The 18,280-nt window shown below is 43.7% G+C and overlaps 2 protein-coding genes across 8 annotated transcripts; both read right to left on the bottom strand.

The window, feature by feature from the left end:
* Nucleotides 1–2,722: 2,722 nt before the first annotated feature.
* On the bottom strand, nt 2,723–6,781 carry thoc3 (THO complex 3). Its single transcript, XM_058064131.2, has 6 exons — nt 6,552–6,781; nt 5,971–6,127; nt 5,678–5,882; nt 4,572–4,733; nt 3,066–3,166; nt 2,723–2,983 (listed from the first exon to the last, which is right to left on the bottom strand). Exons 1-6 carry the CDS (start codon nt 6,729–6,731, stop codon nt 2,829–2,831), a joined length of 960 nt encoding a protein of 319 aa, XP_057920114.1. The 5' UTR covers nt 6,732–6,781; the 3' UTR covers nt 2,723–2,828.
* Nucleotides 6,782–6,946: 165 nt separating this feature from the next.
* Nucleotides 6,947–18,188, bottom strand: shtn3 (shootin 3). Of its 7 annotated transcripts, XM_078788397.1 has the most exons (17): nt 17,947–18,188; nt 16,324–16,384; nt 14,536–14,630; nt 14,153–14,321; nt 12,990–13,169; nt 12,812–12,906; nt 12,602–12,748; nt 12,380–12,533; nt 11,861–12,038; nt 11,592–11,781; nt 11,452–11,466; nt 10,267–10,329; nt 10,063–10,192; nt 9,730–9,838; nt 9,550–9,680; nt 8,177–8,286; nt 6,947–7,336 (listed from the first exon to the last, which is right to left on the bottom strand). In XM_078788397.1, exons 1-16 carry the CDS (start codon nt 17,980–17,982, stop codon nt 8,198–8,200), a joined length of 1,842 nt encoding a protein of 613 aa, XP_078644523.1. In that variant the 5' UTR covers nt 17,983–18,188; the 3' UTR covers nt 6,947–7,336; nt 8,177–8,197. The 7 variants fall into 7 exon arrangements, with proteins under 7 accessions (XP_078644523.1, XP_078644520.1, XP_078644522.1 ...); XM_078788394.1 differs by having other exon boundaries at nt 6,949–7,336; nt 9,550–9,838; XM_078788396.1 differs by lacking the exon at nt 6,947–7,336 and having other exon boundaries at nt 7,720–8,286.
* Between the last annotated feature and the right edge of the window lie 92 nt (nt 18,189–18,280).

Raw genomic sequence — 18,280 nt, 5'->3', positions numbered from 1 at the left:
CCCCCCCCTCCACGGTTTGACGACCCGCCTTTTTATCTCCTCGCTCCGCCCCGCCCTCTCCTCTCCTCTTCTCTTCCGCCTCTGCACGAGCACTAGCATATGCACGCAGTCAACACGCGCAGCGGTAGGCGCGCGCGCACACACACACACATGATCAACAGCTCTGTGTTGTGATTGGCTGTCCGCATCAACTTGACATTTTTTTAATTTTTTTTTTACAATTTGGCAGTTTTTGTGTATTATATTTGTGTAGTGATGCATTTTAAGTAGTATCGTAGTACTGTTATAGTATATAATAGTATATTAGTGTGTTCTGGCTTGATGTATGTTGACATGACACACATCATGGCTGCTCTTTGTGGATCGGGTCAGCTGAGCAAACACTTAAAACACACACACACACACACATACACACACTGTTATCATCAAGCAAATAATGCCTCATGTTGACTTTTGTCTAATTAGTACTCCGCTAACAATCCTAATCGAGTCATTCAGAAACACCAAGAGTACACTAAGTACACATACTGCAGTATAACAGTTCAAAGTACATTACATTATGAGGGATACCTTCCAAGACCCTAATAAATGAATAATATAGTCATCCCTTGAATGTATCAATAAATAATGGTAGACTATGATGTATTAGTAGTGATATGGAGTATTCTGGCCACTAGATGGCACTAATGACACAAAACATTAACTTACAAGACATTACCAAGTCAGCCATGACATCTCTCACATGATACAGAGTTCGGGTATTAACAGCTATAAACGAGGGACAACTGTGTACAGTACATTGTCTTAAACTACACACTCTCATACATTTGTGCAGCGTTTTTCTGTCCTTGTTAGACCCCAGTTTGTGCTGCTCTCTAAAGGGAGTAGTTAACAGCATATATATGTATATAATATACAGTATATACTGTATATTAGTATATAGTAGTGTATATGCTCATTGCAAGTTATAACAGACGCTTGATTGCAGTTGTTGCTGCCAAGGGTGCTAATCCTATTGAGATGCTGTGGCATGACCTTAAGAAGGCTTAAAAGCCTCCAATGTGGCTGAATGACAATTGTGCAAAATCCCTCCACATCACTCTAAGAGACTCATTGCAAGTTATCAGACGCTTGATTGCAGTTGTTGCTTCTAAGGGTGCTAATCCTATTGAGATGCTGTGGCATGACCTTAAGAAGGCTTAAAATCCTGAATGACAACAATTCAGCAAAATCCCTCCACATTACGCTAAGAGACTCATTGCAAGTTATTAGACGCTTGATTGCAGTTGTTGCTGCTAAGGGTGCTAATCCTATTGAGATGCTGTGGCATGACCTTAAGAAGGCGTAAAAAGCCTGAATGACAACAATTCAGCAAAATCACTCTAAGAGACTCATTGCAAGTTATTAGACGCTTGATTGCAGTTGTTGCTGCTAAAGGTGCTAATCCTATTGAGATGCCGTGGCATGACCTTAAGAAGGCGTAAAAGCCTGAATGACAACAATTCAGCAAAATCACTCTAAGAGACTCATTGCAAGTTATTAGACGCTTGATTGCAGTTGTTGCTGCTAAAGGTGCTAATCCTATTGAGATGCCGTGGCATGACCTTAAGAAGGCGTAAAAGCCTGAATGACAACAATTCAGCAAAATCACTCTAAGAGACTCATTGCAAGTTATTAGACGCTTGATTGCAGTTGTTGCTGCTAAAGGTGCTAATCCTATTGAGATGCCGTGGCATGACCTTAAGAAGGCGTAAAAGCCTGAATGACAACAATTCAGCAAAATCACTCTAAGAGACTCATTGCAAGTTATTAGACGCTTGATTGCAGTTGTTGCTGCTAAAGGTGCTAATCCTATTGAGATGCCGTGGCATGACCTTAAGAAGGCGTAAAAGCCTGAATGACAACAATTCAGCAAAATCACTCTAAGAGACTCATTGCAAGTTATTAGACGCTTGATTGCAGTTGTTGCTGCTAAAGGTGCTAATCCTATTGAGATGCCGTGGCATGACCTTAAGAAGGCGTAAAAGCCTGAATGACAACAATTCAGCAAAATCACTCAGAGACTCACTGCAAGTTATTAGACACTTGATTGCAGTTGTTGCTGGTAAAGAAGCTAATCCTATTGAGATGCTGTGGCATGACCTTAAGTAGGCTTAAAAGCCTGAATGACAACAATTCAGCAAAATCCCTCCACATTACGCTAAGAGACTCATTGCAAGTTATTAGACGCTTGATTGCAGTTGTTGCTGCTAAGGGTGCTAATCCTATTGAGATGCTGTGGCATGACCTTAAGAACGCTTAAAAGTCTGAATGACAACAATTCAGCAAAATCACTCTAAGAGACTCATTGCAAGTTATTAGACGCTTGATTGCAGTTGTTGCTGCTAAGGGTGCTAATCCTATTGAGATGCTGTGGCATGACCTTAAGAATGCTTAAAAGTCTGAATGACAACAATTCAGCAAAATCACTCTAAGAGACTCATTGCAAGTTATTAGACGCTTGATTGCAGTTGTTGCTGCTAAAGGTGCTAATCTTATTGAGATGCTGTGGCACGACCTTAAGAAGGCTTAAAAGCAATTCACGCTTGATCAACAACTGCAATCAACAAGGCTTGATTGCAGTTGTTGCTGCTAAGTGTGGCCCAAGCAGGTCATGTGACAGCTCTCAACTCGGCAAAAGTAAATAAATTAGCCATAAAAAAGAAAATCCACAGCAGTCAGAACACAAGAAAAGCATTCATGTTTAATATCAAAAGATTCATTTTACATAAAAAATAATATTTTACAACACAACCCGGACAACGACGCCCCCTGCTGGGGACAAAGATCTACGAGTCGTTGGGGAGGCCGAAGAGCTTGACCGTTCCCGCTTCTCTGTTCTTGGCGTCCTTGTCGTCGCAGGCGTAGGCCAGCAGGGGGCGCTTGGGGTGCCATGCCACCGTGAAAGTGGGCGAGTCGCACTGGACCTCCCAAAGCTTCTCACCTGCGGAGACGCGACACTGTACTGTGAGCGTTCGATGCCGCACACGCGCACCGCAAACCTGGCTTCGTGACGCCCGACTGACCTGTTTCCACCTCGGCGATGTCGATGAAGTGGTCCTCGGACGCCGACGCCAACATCTTACCGTCGTGACTGAAGCTCAGCGTCCTCACGGGCCAGTCCAGCCTGCATCGCACGACACGTGGTTTTTGCTCGATATTCGTTTTTGCCCGACTTCTCAGCGTAAAGACGCGCCTACCACTGCTACCACGTTCTCCGTTTTGCATCCATAATTTAAAAAGCACACAACACTCAGGAAGCACAGCATACGCCTGAACGCCTCATCAGGAGGAAGGAAAAGGAAAATAAGACATAAATAAATAAGAGCCCGCCTCCTCACGCCCACGCAGGACCCGCGGCGATGGAGGGCCTTCCCTTTTTCCCAACGACGCTCCGACGTCACATGAAGAACCTTGATAAAGTACTTTAATAAGCACTGAATTCGTACTAACGTACCGTCTCATACGTCATGTCGTGTACTGTATAGTACCTACTGGATATACTCTATATACTGGATATATTTGAAACTCTATATACTGGATATACTTTGTATACTCTATATACTCTAAATACGCCATGTACTCCATATGCTCTATATACTCCATATACTCAATATACTCCATATACTGTATATACTCCATATACTGGATATACTCAATATACTGTATATACTCTGTATACTCCATATGTTGTATATACTCTATATATTCCATATACTGGATATACTCAATATACTCCATATACTGTATATACTCCATATACTCGATATACTGGATTACTCTATATACTCCATATACTCTATATTTTGTATATACTCCATATATTGTATATACTGTATATACTGTATATATTGTATATACTCCATATACTGTATATACTCTATATACTCCATATACTGGATATACTCAATATACTCCACATACTCCATATACTGTATATACTCCATATACTCAATATACTGGATTACTCTATATACTGGATATACTCTATATACTCCATATACTCTATATACTCCATATACTGGATATACTCTATATACTCCATATATTCTATATACTCCATATACTCTATATACTGGATATACTCTATATACTCCATATGCTCTACTATATACTGGATATACTCTGTATACTCCATATACTCTATATTTTGTATATACTCCATATACTGGATATACTCTATATACTGGATTGATTGATGCTCGATGGACCGACAGACGGACGGACGGTCTAACAAGGACAGAAAAACGCCGCACAAATATCCGAGTGTGTGTAGTTTAAGACAAAGACGCCTCACAGGTGGTCACCTGGCAGCTGCGCTAAATAGTATAGTATAGTAAACAGAATGCGCACCAAAAGTGAGCTAAGTGTGCTAAGCTAAGTGTACAAGCCACATTAACACATTTGAGGCGGCACTCAACACACGGAGTGAGTAAGTAGACAGTGAAGCGCACTGATATTCCATATGAGGTATGCAGTGAGGATATCATGAATAATAAGAGTAATATGATGAACGATGACTTTTGACCTACCTGGAGAAGCAGCGCACACACACCAGCTCGTCCACATCCCACAGGCTGACCAGGGCGTCGGCACTTCCTGTGGCAAAGTATTTGCCGGTGGGGTCGAACTTGATGCAGATGCAGTTGGACGGGTGAGCGTTGATGGACTGGATGGGCTTCAGCTCGGGGTAACTGGCAAATAATCAACCAGTCACGTGACCCTTGACCTTCACACACAAGTCTTGGACATCCCGTCGACGACGGGCAGCTGAAACTAAACTAGAAACAGCTAGACTAACTCTAAGTACTCAAGTGTGCACTTATGCACTCAGAAGATGAAAAGTACACAACTGTGAATTTGCATACTGAGAAGACTAAGTACACAAGAGTGCACTAAAAGACCAAGTGTGCACTTATGCACTCAGAAGACTATGTTTAAGTACACGAGTGTGCACTTATGCACTCAAAAGACTAACTCTAAGTACTGAAGTGTGCACTCGTGCATTCAGAAGACTATGTTTAAGTACACAAGTGTGCACTTATGCACTCAAAAGACTAACTCTAAGTACTCAAGTGTGCACTTATGCACTGAGAAGACTATGTTGAAGCACACAAGTGTGCACTTGTGACTAACTAAGACTAAGTACTTAAGTGTGAACTTATGCATTCAAAAGACGAACGCTAAGTACTCAAGTGTGCACTTGAAGATTAAAAGTACACAACTAAATTTACACATTCAGAAGACTAACTACACAAGTGTGCACTTTTGCACTAAAAGACCAAGTAAGTACACAAGTGTGCATTTATGCACACAGAAGACTATGTTTAAGTACACAAGTGTGCACTTGTGCACTCAAAAGACTCACGCTAAAGTATTCAAGTGTGCACTTAAGCACTCCGAAGATTAAAAGTACACAACTGTGAAGACAAGTGTAACTAAGTACACAAGTGTGCACTTTTGCACTAAAAGACTAAGTAAGTACACAAGTGTGTACATATGCACTCAAAAGACAAATTGCACCAATGCACAAAGTGATGAGGTATTGCGCGTTTGGCTAACAGACTTCCTGTCCAGACAGCGACAGCGCCGTGAATAAAAGAGGAAGCGTGCGGCGTGACGCAGAAGTTGTTCGTACCTCAGGATGTTGATGCAGCCGTTGCCGTTGGTGAGGAAGAACATGTCGTTGTCGTTGTTCCACGAGATCTCGTTCACCTCAAACTTGAACGGCTCCTCCGCCTTGGAGCGGTGCATCTTGGCGTCGATGAAGGTCACCACATCGTCTTTGTTGCCCACGGCGATGGTCTGCCCGTCGGGACTCCAGCAGATGTTGATGTTCTCACCTACAGAACGTTAAAAAACATGGATTCACGTTCCTCGCCAATGCTCCCACAAGTGTCACCTTCGAAGGAAGCTGTTCATAAAGTTCACCTTTGGTGTTGACCACGGCGATGAACTTGGTGGTCCGCACGTCCCAGATGCGGATGGTCTTGTCTCCAGACGCCGTGACAAACAGATCCGGGTTGGTGGGATGCCAGCAGAGCTGATCCACACTGTCTCCGTGACCTCGGTAGTTGTTTTCTTTCACCTTTTCACACACAAACACACGAAATAAATACATAGTAAATACAATTAGCTTTACATTATAAGTCAGTAAATAGATACTAAAGCAAACAGAAACTGAAGTAATTAATAAATAAATTATGTTTATAGATATAGAATAAATATTTGAAATTAAATTAAAGCTAAATGAACATGTTGCTTGTTTTCTATATCAACTTACACGCATATTAGTGACGTCATAAAGAGTTGACCGGTCTCTCCACGACTTCCGGTTTGAATAAAATGACAGTATTGTAGCTAACGTAATAATACTTTTTATACTACAATGTTAGTACTAATATATTAACTTTGACGCCAACATAAAACACAATCGAGTAGCTTTGTAGGACCAAAGTTTCCATTCATTCATTCATTTATTCATCCCACCGAGGCCGAGGCTGTGTACTCACCAGTCGGTCTTTTTCGAGGACAAAAACGCTGGCGGTTTTGTCAAAAGATCCGGAAGCCAACCTTCTACCATCACAACTCCACGCCACGGAGTGAACTTTAGCAGAATGAGCTGGAAATTCCCGACTTTTGTTGTTATTCTTGAAGCTTTCCTGCATCGTCTGATAGTAGCGCGTCGCCATCTTGGTTTTGTGACGTCACAGTGGGCGGGGTGTAGTTAACTTAGCGCCCCCTGGTGCTGCGGAGTGTCATTGCAGCTGGATAAAATAGAATTGTACTGCAATTGCAATTCTATTTAAAGGCCACTAGAGGGCAGCAATGTCTCTACTGTTGTACATTGTGTTAGGATGGATGTTATCCTGCTTTGAAATAGACAATATACATTGTAGTTTGCATTGTAATTTATTTCAAGTGGTGGTTACATGAAAATTCATATTTTAAAAAAACCTATAACACTTATTATATATATGCTGTTTATCCCAAACACACACACACACACACAATATCAATAATCATAATAAGGAGCAGCCATGTCTCTCATTGCACGTTTAAAACGCTCAGCCTCATATTCGTATACGTAAGTAAGTAAGTAAGTTTTGGAAGACATCCGTTCTTACAAAAACGATTTAGGACTACAGACGTGTGAATGAGGAGAGGTAGCCGACAAAGGATGGAATTCCGACAAAGCTGCTTCCCAAACCGTCATTATTAATGAGAGCCGACACAAATCCAGCATTGGAGTCTTGGCTTGTGGGGGGGGGGCTCTCATTCCATTCCACACGCGTGCCTAATAAAGTGGACAGTGAGATGTTATTTAATGCACATTTTGCATCCATCCATGTTGTTTTCATGCTAATGTTAAAAAAAAAAAAGTGTATCAGGACACTGATGACACAAAGTGACAAAGGTCAAAATATGGAATTGTTTCTGTGCAAATAGTATAGCAAGTTCCCTGGTTGGCTTTAATTGATCCACACCTGATTGCTAAGCACCTTCGTGTGGAGGCGGCAAAGTCTTTTCAGCCGTCAGGGGACTTGTGTGTTGTTGCATAATAAGCTTCGCCTCGGTTAGTCAGCACTTATTCATGACATAATGTCAGGAAATGCGTGGAATGTAAAGAAATAAATTCTGTTTTGAATGGTAAAAAAAACGACAGGGCGTCCCTAACACATAGGATAGAACTATAATACACATGTTTTCTTTTTTAAACACTGTATATTATAATTATTAAAATTGTATTATTATTATTGTTATTGCATATTATATAATTGTAATTATTTTATATTTATATGATTTAAATCGTTTTCAGAATTCAGAATTTATTTGACGTTTTATAATGTATTTATATTGTATGTCCACACTGAGGGACACCCAGCATTATTTCCATTGGCCGGCAGGTGGCGACATTGTGGCTTTTAACGGCTGTTGGTGGCTCGTGAGTGAAGCTGCTGCATGAAAATAACTCGATACTACATACGTCACATGTCAGTCATGTGACCGAACAGGCTGTTATCATTGGTTAGCAGAAACAAAAAGGTCACTTTAAAAAAAACAAACAAACAAACAAAAAAAAAACATGTGCATCGTTTGTGATGTCATAAGACCACGCCCCCTCTCAGAGGCCGACCTGGCTGTCGTCATTGGTTGCTCATGATGGCGTCTTGTCCGTGCTCGTTGTGGTGGACGCCGTTGGATTGGACAGGCGTCTTGGCGGCGGACCTGGTCTCCTCGGCAACGCTGTGGGGCGGAGACAATGTGAGGTGAAAGTTGTCAATAAAGTTACTGTGATTGGCTACGCTGTCGTTTCAAGTTAGCCCCTCCCTTTCCGCTACGTGGCCAAGATGGCAGACTAAGCGTGTATGTAAGTATGTAAGTACACTGATGGACACAAAGTGTAAGTGTGTATGTAAGTATGTAAGTACACTGATGGAGACCCAGCATAAGAGTGTATGTAAGTATGGAAGTGCACACTGATGGAGACCCAGCATAAGTGTGTATGTAAGTATGGAAGTTCACCATTAGAGACACAGACTAAGCGTGTATGTAAGTATGGAAAAGCACTGATGGACACATAGTGTAAGTGTGTATGTAAGTATGGAAGTGCACACTGATGGGAGACCCAGCATAACAGTGTATGTAAGTATGTAAGTACACGGATGGAGACCCAGCATAAGAGTGTATGTAAGTATGGAAGCGCACACTGATGGAGACCCAACATAAGTGTGAATGTAAGTATGGAAGTGCACCAATAGAGACACAGACTAAGCGCGTATGTAAGTATGGAAGGGCACTGATGGACACATAGTGTAAGTGTGTATGTAAGTATGGAAGGTCACTGATGGAGACATAGTGTAAGTGTGTATGTAAGTATGGAAGGGCAGTGATGGAGACATAGTGTAAGTGTGTATGTAAGTATGTAAGTGCACTGATGGAGACATAGTGTAAGTGTGTATGTAAGTATGTAAGTGCACTGATGGAGACATAGTGTAAGTGTGTATGTAAGTATGTAAGTACACGGATGGAGACCCAGCATAAGAGTGTATGTAAGTATGGAAGCGCACCAATAGAGACACAGACTAAGCGCGTATGTAAGTATGGAAGGGCACTGATGGTCACATAGTGTAAGTGTGTATGTAAGTATGGAAGTGCACTGATGGAGACATAGTGTAAGTGTGTATGTAAGTGCACTGATGGAGACATAGTGTAAGTGTGCATGTAAGTATGGAAGTGCACTGATGGAGACATAGTGTAAGTGTGTATGTAAGTATGGAAGTGCACTGGTGGAGACATAGTGTAAGTGTGTATGAAAGTATGGAAGTGCACTGATGGAGACATAGTGTAAGTGTGTATGTAAGTGCACTGATGGAGACATAGTGTAAGTGTGTATGAAAGTGCACTGATGGAGACATAGTGTAAGTGTGTATGTAAGTATGTAAGTGCACTGACGGAGGTGAAAGTTGTCAATAAAGTTACTGATTGGCTACGTTGCGGTTGTCCAACCTGCGGTCGCAGCCATTCCCGAGCGGAGACTCCATGGGGTCTTTTTCGGACACGGAGCAGGCGGACCTCCTCTCCTGCCAGGAGCCCGCCCGGGGTTCTTTGTCTGAGCTCCTCCTTCTGGCCACAACGGGCCCCGGCCCGGAGCCCCGCCTCTCTGAGCCCAGCTTGGGGCCCGTCGGGTTGGAGGGGGTGATGGACCCGTCGGGATCTTTCCCGGAGTCGCTGCTGGCACGGCGCCCGTTCAAGCTGTCGCACGACGACACGTGACTCATTTGCCCGTCGCGCTCGTCTGATGGCGGAAAAAAAAAGATCGTCCAATCAGCTTTGAGGTGACCGGTCCAATACTTCAGCGCCAGAACGGCACGGCGGCTGGAGTCAATTGGAACGGAAACATCAATAAAGCAATGACAGCGCCGGCGTGACCTCACGGGAACCTGCTGGACCCGAGCGCTGGTGCTCAAACCCATGCGGACCCCCTGCTGTAAACCGCAACATCGATGTAGCTAGCTTCACCTCCGGAGCCGGCTTCTCCCGCCTTGTTGCGGCGCCGTCTGAGGATGACCTCCAGCTCGCTGTCCTTCTTCCCCGTTGGCGATGGCGCCGCCTCCTGGGAACCTCGACTGGGACTCCTTTTCACCGTCTCCTGCGGACCCAACAGCACCGCTACTTGCGTTCCTTCCACATGTGTGTGTGTGTGTGTGTGTGTGTGTGTTTTACCAGCATGCCCTTGAGTTCATCCATGGCGCTCTCCTGAGCTTTCTCCTCGCTGGATGGAGGCTGCTGAACAACAAAGATCTTGATGGATCAAACTCAGCACTTTCACACACCTTCCATTCATTTCAAGTTAGCTCCTCCCCTTCCGCTACGCGGCCAAGATGGCAGTGAGTGACTGCTAAGTGTCCATCACTGCACACTCACTGTTTTGAGTACAACGTTTGAGTACTGACAGTGTACTGCATTTTACTGTACCTCTTGTGCACTCACAAGGGCAAGTGCTCTGTAAGTGCACTGTGCATTAATGGCGACACAGTCCAAGTGTGTATGTAAGTATGGAAGTGCAGCAATAGAGACACAAGCGTGTATGTAAGTATGGACGGGCACACTGATGGGATACCCACCATAAGAGTGTATGTAAGTATTAAAGTACACACTGATGAAGACCCAGCATAAGTGTGTATGTAAGTATGGAAGTGCACCAATAGAGACACAGACTAAGCGTGTATGTAAGTATGGAAGTGCACTGATGGGGACATAGTGTAAGTGTGTATGTAAGTATGGAAGTACACTGATGGGGACATAATGTAAGTGTGTGTATATAAGTATGGAAGTACACTGATGGGGACATAGTGTAAGTGTGTATGCAAGTATGGAAGTACACTGACGGGGACATAGAGTAAGTGTGTATGTAAGTATGCAAGTACACTGATGGGGACATAGTGTAAGTGTGTATGTAAGTATGGAAGTGCACTGATGGACACATAGTGTAAGTGTGTATGTAAGTATGGAAGTGCACACTGATGGAGACAGAGTGTAAGTGTGTATGTAAGTATGGAAGGGCACTGATGGAGACATAGTGAGTGTATGTAAGTATGTAAGTGCACACTGATGGAGACCCAGCATAAGCGTGTATGTAAGTATGGAAGTACACTGATGGAGACATAGTGTAAGTGTGTATGTAAGTATGGAAGTGCACTGATGGAGACATAGCGTAAGTGTATATGTAAGTATGTAAGTGCACACTGATGGAGACATAGTGTAAGTGTGTATAAGTATGGAAGTGCACTGATGGAGACATAGTGTAAGTGTGTATGTAAGTATGGAAGTGCACACAGATGGAGACCCAGTGTAAGCGTTTATGTAAGTGCACTGATGGAGGTGAAGAAGTGTACTCAATGCACTCACTTTGACGGCAAGTCTCTGTGGGGCCATGGAGGCGGGGTTGGGAAGACATGGAGGGCGGAGTTTGTGGGGACACAATGAGGTCAGAGATAAGAGGTTTTGTGATGTCGGAACGTCGGACAGGAAGGAGCGGGCGGGGTCACCTTGCTCTCCTGACTCTTGACGGGTCGCAGGACCACGCCGTGCTTGATGCGCTCCATCATCTCGTTGACGGCCTTCACCTTCACGTCGTCCACGCCCTCGGACGCTGACGAGGCGTTACCTGGGGGGTTCTCCGCCTTCAAAGATGCTTTGGACCCTTTGGACGTCTTCCTCATGATGGCGATCAGAGAGCTGAGGGCGTTCGTGAGACAAGGGATGAACTTTGACCTGAGAGGCCAAGATGGATTCATGAGGTGTCCTAATTCCTCACCTGAGGGGGTTGCATCTGGACGGGGGAGGCGGAGGAGGCGGAGGAGGCGGCGGAGGAGGAGGCGGGGGCGGCTGCGGTAGAGGCGCAGGCGGCGGGGCCACACCGGGTGCCGGGGCGGGAGGCGGAGGAGGAGGTGGCGGCGTGTCGGTCGTCATGGCGACATTCTGGAGCTGCTGGACTGTGGAGAAGAAGGAGGACATCAGCGGCGTCTCATCTTCTGCGTTCTCCTCACGGCGGCGGACGCCAGATGTATTTTTCATCTTCTCCGCTTCAATTATTCACGCTCCGCACGCCATCTTTGCCGTGTGGTCATGTGACCCACTTAGGAGCAGACAACAACGCTTCACCGTCTGCTACAGAACCTGATTTAGTTCGTTTTTTTTGCCTTCGTCCTCATTACGACCCATCTTCTATCTTCTCATCTTCACTGGGGTGGAGGTACGCTGGAGTCTGTCCCACTTTGAAGCTAAATCGAAGCTAGCATGGAAGCTAAAAGAGAAGAAGATCATCTCCACGCACGTGTCTTCTGCAGGTGAAGTTTGTCCTTCTCCGTCTGCTCCAGCCGGGCCTCCAGGTCCTTCTTCTCGTCCTCCAGGAGGTGGACCTGCCTCTGCAGGGCCTCCACGTCCTTCTTCACGCTGCTGCCGTCCAGCTGGGCCTCCAGGTCCCGCACCTAGAAGAAGAAGAAGATGTTATGAAGTTGTCATAAATAGCATATTTTGGTGCTTTTTTTTTTTTTACCGTTTCCTGATGCCGCAGTCGCTCGTCCTCCAGCGTTTTGGTGATGGCGGCGACCTCGTCCAGAGCGTTGAGGAGCTGCAGGGTGGGCTCGGCGGTCTGCAGGAGGAGCGTGCTCTGACGCTTGGCCTCCTTCTGCTTCACCAACATCTGCAAAGGGAGACGTTCTGTCGTCACGGCGACTCGTTAGCGATGGATGACGTATGATTATACCTCGTGTGCGTACGTCTCGGCGTGGACTCGAAGGTTCTGCTCCAAGTCCAGCTGCTCCTTCATGCCTTCGTACTCCAGCGTGGCCATCGTGGACACTGTGGAATGGCGGACACCGTGGATGCCGCGTGACCGTCCACAACACTCCTTTATGACGATGGCGTCGGTGCAGCGTCCTCACCTCTGTTGAACCTCTTGATGGTTTGGCGTTGTTGTTCCACCGTGTCGCCGAGTTCCTTCATTCGCTGCTCATCTCGTCGGGTCTGAGCCGTGAGCTCCTCCAGTCTTCTCTGCTGCTCGTGGATTTGACACAGGAAGTTCTTCTTCTCCTCCAGCAAGCTGCTGACCGCCTCCCGTAGCTCTGAAGATACACACACACACACACACGGTGAAGGATGGAAGGATGCAACTTCTATGCTAGAAGATGCAGCTTTTCAAAATAAAATTGCATCTCACGTCGATGAAAAAAAAGTAAAAAAAAATATTATTAGTTTGACACTTTTTTCTCTAAATTTTCCATTTTGGTTCTTTATTTTCACAAATATTTAAAAATTAAATTTACATTTTTATTTTATTCTTGTAACATTTTGACTTTTTCCACAAGCTATTTTTTATTTTTTGTCGCTGTATTTATCATGCTTTTATTTTTCACTAATTTAAAATGTATTTTTATTTTAAAAAATATGTTTTTTTCCTCATAATATTAGGCACTTTATTCTTGATTATTGTTGTAGTATTTTAACCTTTTCGAAAAACCAAATTCTGATCTTGTTTTTGCTCTTGCGTTTCTCATGTGCCGACATTAGAAATTATATTTATTACATTTTCACTTTAATTCTAATGATTTTATTTCTAAACTTAATTTATTATATTTATTAATTTTTTATTGTTAATATTGGGTCTCATAAAAATAAGTATATAATATAAATGTAATATATAATAGGAATATAAATAAAATATTATGATTATATTGTTGTAATATAACTTAATTAATTATATACCTTAATTAATTGACAGAATTAATTAATTCATTAATAATGTATTTTTTTAAGAAATGCACCTTTATTTTTAAACTGAAGATGCAATTTTTCCGTTTTTTTCTATAAGATTTTATTGTTTTTACATTTCAATGATTTTACTTTGAAAGCATTTATTATTTAATTGTTATTTTACGAATTGTGTTTTTTTTCCATAATATTAGGATATTTTTTAATTTTTTATTATAACTTTATTTTCTTAATATTTCAAATTTATTGTCAAAAGATTATTGCTGGGTTTTTCTTCCAGTTTTGCAGTTATTTTTTGCTGTTATTTTCTGGAGTGGAAGGTTTGGCGCCGCGTTACCTTTGACCTGTTGTTGGTACGGCTCCAAGGCGTCGGCGTCGGCGTCGTCCTCCGTCGGCTCGCCGTCGGCTTCCACGGCCATGCAGTCGGAGATGCTGGGGAAGAGCTCGTCCAGACAAGGCCGAGACGACAAGCTCAGGTACTTCAACTTCCTGTTCTCGCAGTTCAGCTGGCGGTTGGGGCGGGGCATCACAGGTGTCAATCAACACGATGTCAGGCTTTTTCCAAAATCGTTCAGGACATGCTATGATATGCTGTGATGTCTGAGAATGAGTGTATGAATGTTACGAGTCAGCACAAAGGGCCAGACACATTGTGCTGACTCATGCTGAACGCTAGCTAGCATGCTAATCTCCTTCCCGGAGAGGATTACGGAGGCGGACCTTGGTGGCGAGGGCCTCGGCGTTCTCCCGACACGACTTCTCGATCTCCAGCTGAGTCTGCAGGACGCTGACCTCCTCGATCACCATCTGTGACACTGACACACACACACGCACGCATGCACACACACACACACACACACACACGCATGTACACGCACACACACACACACACACGCACACACACCACTGTTATTCTTTGATTTATTATTACTATTGTTTCTCCAATTATTACTACTACTTACTATTATTACTGTTAGCAATACACACTTTAGAACTTAGTGTAAGTTGGTAAGTGCACTCAAAAGACTAAGTGTAAGTAGGCAAGTACACCTAAAAGACAAAGTCTAAGTAGGCAAGTAAGTAGGTAAGTGCACTCAAAAGACTAAGTGCAAGTAGGCAAGTGCACTCAAAAGACTAACCCTAAGTAGGCAAGTACACCTAAAAGACTAAGTCTAAGTAGACAAGTAAGTAGGTAAGCGCACTCAAAAGACTAAGTGCAAGTAGGCAAGTACACCTAAAAGACTAAGTGTAAGTAGGCAAGTGCACTCAAAAGACTGTGTAAGTAGGTAAGCGCACTCAAAAGACTGTGTAAGTAGGTAAGTGCACTCAAAAGACTATGTAAGTAGGATAGTGCACCTAAAAGACTAAGTGCAAGTAGACAAGTGCACTCAGAAGACTAAGTGTGCGTAGGCAAGTGCACTCATAAGACTAAGTGTGCGTAGGCAAGTGCACCTAAAAGACTAAGTGTGCGTAGGCAAGTGCACTCAAAAGACTAAGTGCAAGTAGGCAAGTGCACTCAAAAGACTAAGTGTAAGTAGACAAGTACACCTAAAAGACTAAGTGTAAAAGTAAACAAGTACACCTAAAAGACTAAGTGTATAAGTAAACAAGTGCACCTAAAAGACTAAGTGTAAGTAAACAAGTACACCTAAAAGACTAAGTGTATAAGTAAACAAGTGCACCTAAAAGACTAAGTGTGCGTATGAAAGCGTACTGACAGGAGGAGTCAGTGAGCTCAACAATGCACGCCAGCTGACAGGATGGTAGCTAAGGAAGTACCTTCATCAGCGATGCTAACAACATGAATAATTCATATGAAAGTGGTGAATAATTCACAGCGACAACATAATGGAGCAGCACATCATCAATACATGAACGTATGAAAGATGAACACATGAACAAAGGAATCATATTTTCACGCGGGCAGGGACTTGAACTGAAGGCTACTTTCGAGGTTTTAGCGTAACATGTAATGATATCCTAAAAAAATAAACCAATAAACATCATGAACAACATCAGCCGAGAATAATACAATGAATACATGAGCCTCTCTGGGTTGCCATGGTGACCACCAAGCTGACTTAAGTTTACTTCCTGCCTGAGCATCACAATAAAAGACACACATTGCATTAAGAATAAGTCTAACATGTATTTACACTATACTGTGTATAATTACACACATTATACTATAGCTGTACATACAGCATATACTGTAGATGATATACTATGTAGTATATACTATGTATAGATACTGTATATACATATATGCTATAGACTAGCCTAGTTGATTCTTACCTGAGTGAACCATCATCAACAAAAACAGCGACTGACTCCTCACTGACACACTAACCCTACTGTCGCCATGGGAACAACACTCTGCCCTCCCCTTGGACACGCCCACCTTGCAGGTGGTCTGTTTATGTGTGTGTGTGTGTGTGTGTGTGTGAGAGAGACAGGCACGCGGTTAGCTTAGCATGCTAGCATGGAGGCGAGTAGAGCAGGACCAACCTCTCTTGATGTGTTTGAGTTGTCTCTCCGCCTCGTCTCTCTCCTCCGTCAGCCTGCTGCACTGTGGGCGCCACGTCACGCAATGTTACACACTGTTACACACTGTTACACAATGTTGTGGCACACTGTACAGCGTTACACAAAATCAACAAAGGTTACACAACGTTACATTCCGCTAAACAACGTTACGCCGCAATGCTAAACATTAAACGTTACACCATGTTACACGACGTTACAGCATGCTACACGGCGCTACACATTGTTACACAACAGCGCACCACGTTACACACGTTGCACAATGAACGTTTTACACGACAATTAAACGGTACACGTTAAGTGTCACACCGCGTTACATGCCGTTGAACGTTACGCCATGTTTGGCAACGTTACGCCGGATTCCGCTGTTACGCGACACGGAACAGCGGCACGGAACATTAAACGTGACACCGTGTTACATGACATTGAACGCTACGCCACGTTTTGCAACGTCACACCGTGTTACATGACATTGAACGTTACACCGGATTCCGCTGTTACGCGACACAGTAGAACGCAACATTAAACGTTACACCGTGTTAAATAACGTTACACAGTGTTACACAACGGTGCACCGTGTTGGTGCGCAACGTTACACCGTGTTAAATAACGTTACACAGTGTTACACACCGTTGCACAACGTGACACCGTGTTGTTGCATAACGTTAAATGTTTTAGCACGCAAACATGTTAAACGACACTACACCATGCTAGGCAACGTTACACGGCATGACACAACCTCAGACAATGTTAAACAGGAAACGACGCTAAATAAGACGAATTTGAAACAACATGAAACCCTGTCAAAAAATGCTAATCATGAAACAGTGTTGAATTGTGTTAACGTTTAACAATCTCATGCAGTGTTATACGGTGTTTAACAACGTTACACAACATTAAACAGTCTTAGCCTTAACTAGTCTTAACTAGAGTTGTAACATTGTTAACCGGTGTTAAATATTCATAAAGTTCATTTGTGTTTTTAAAAAAAGGGACACGTGTATAGCCGTGAGGACTTAGCAGGTAAGCTAGCAGCTAGCCTGGCGGCTTCTTCATCTGTTTATTGTCCAACGGCTCATTGCTGCCCCTCAGGTCACTTCCGGTATTGCACACATCAGGTCTATGATTGGTCCTTTCACCACCCCCCCCCCCTCTTCCCCAGAGTAGCAGGACCACTTGTCCCACTTTTTTGGGCTAACATTAGCTTGACACGTGATTCTACTAAAACAGTCCAAGCCATGATAAAACCCATTTCTAGCACACACCAAAGGGGGGCGCCAGAGAGCATTTTAAGGAAGCGGCACCTTCCGAGGTACTACAGGTAAAACGCTCACGTGACACGTGGCTTATTAAACGGCTAACACCTTGTTAGCCGTCATGACCATGAATCAGCACTTTATGCTAACGTTAGCTTCTGAGGTTGCTGGTAATGCGGTGTATTATATATGGAATTCTATCCATATACACACATGATACATAAATACTTTAGTTATATTAATAGTATATATTTTCTATATTCTCCTTAGCTGCAATTGTGTGACATGGGGGGGCATTTTGGGAGGGGTCCATGATTGAATGCTTCCTTACCTCCGTGTGCATGCGCGCGTCCTTGTGCTCGTCCATGATGATGATGATGATGATGATGACGACCAGGTTAGCTTTAGCTAATTTAGCTTCTTTCTTCTTGTTTTCGTCCAAGTGTTTCCACGTCAAGGATATACGGATTCTAATTAATTGGGTTCTGTTGGATTAGAAGCCATCATCGGTGCCGATGAAGGAGAATCTCTGTGAGCCGCCGCAACCGGCAAAACACACACCCCTCCCCCTTGCCCCTGCCCCCTAGTGATGGGACGTTCACGAACGAATCGGCTCTTCTGAACGGCTCGTTAATATGAAGATGGGAACCGAGTCGCAGCTTGCC

This window comes from Doryrhamphus excisus, linkage group LG23, assembly GCF_037039965.1.
Source record: "Doryrhamphus excisus strain RoL-2023G ecotype Guam linkage group LG23, RoL_Dexc_Guam_v1.1, whole genome shotgun sequence".
In the NCBI taxonomy this organism is placed as follows: domain Eukaryota; kingdom Metazoa; phylum Chordata; class Actinopteri; order Syngnathiformes; family Syngnathidae; genus Doryrhamphus; species Doryrhamphus excisus.
Note: the sequence above shows the minus strand (reverse complement) of the source record. Positions and strands in the feature narration are given on the sequence as shown.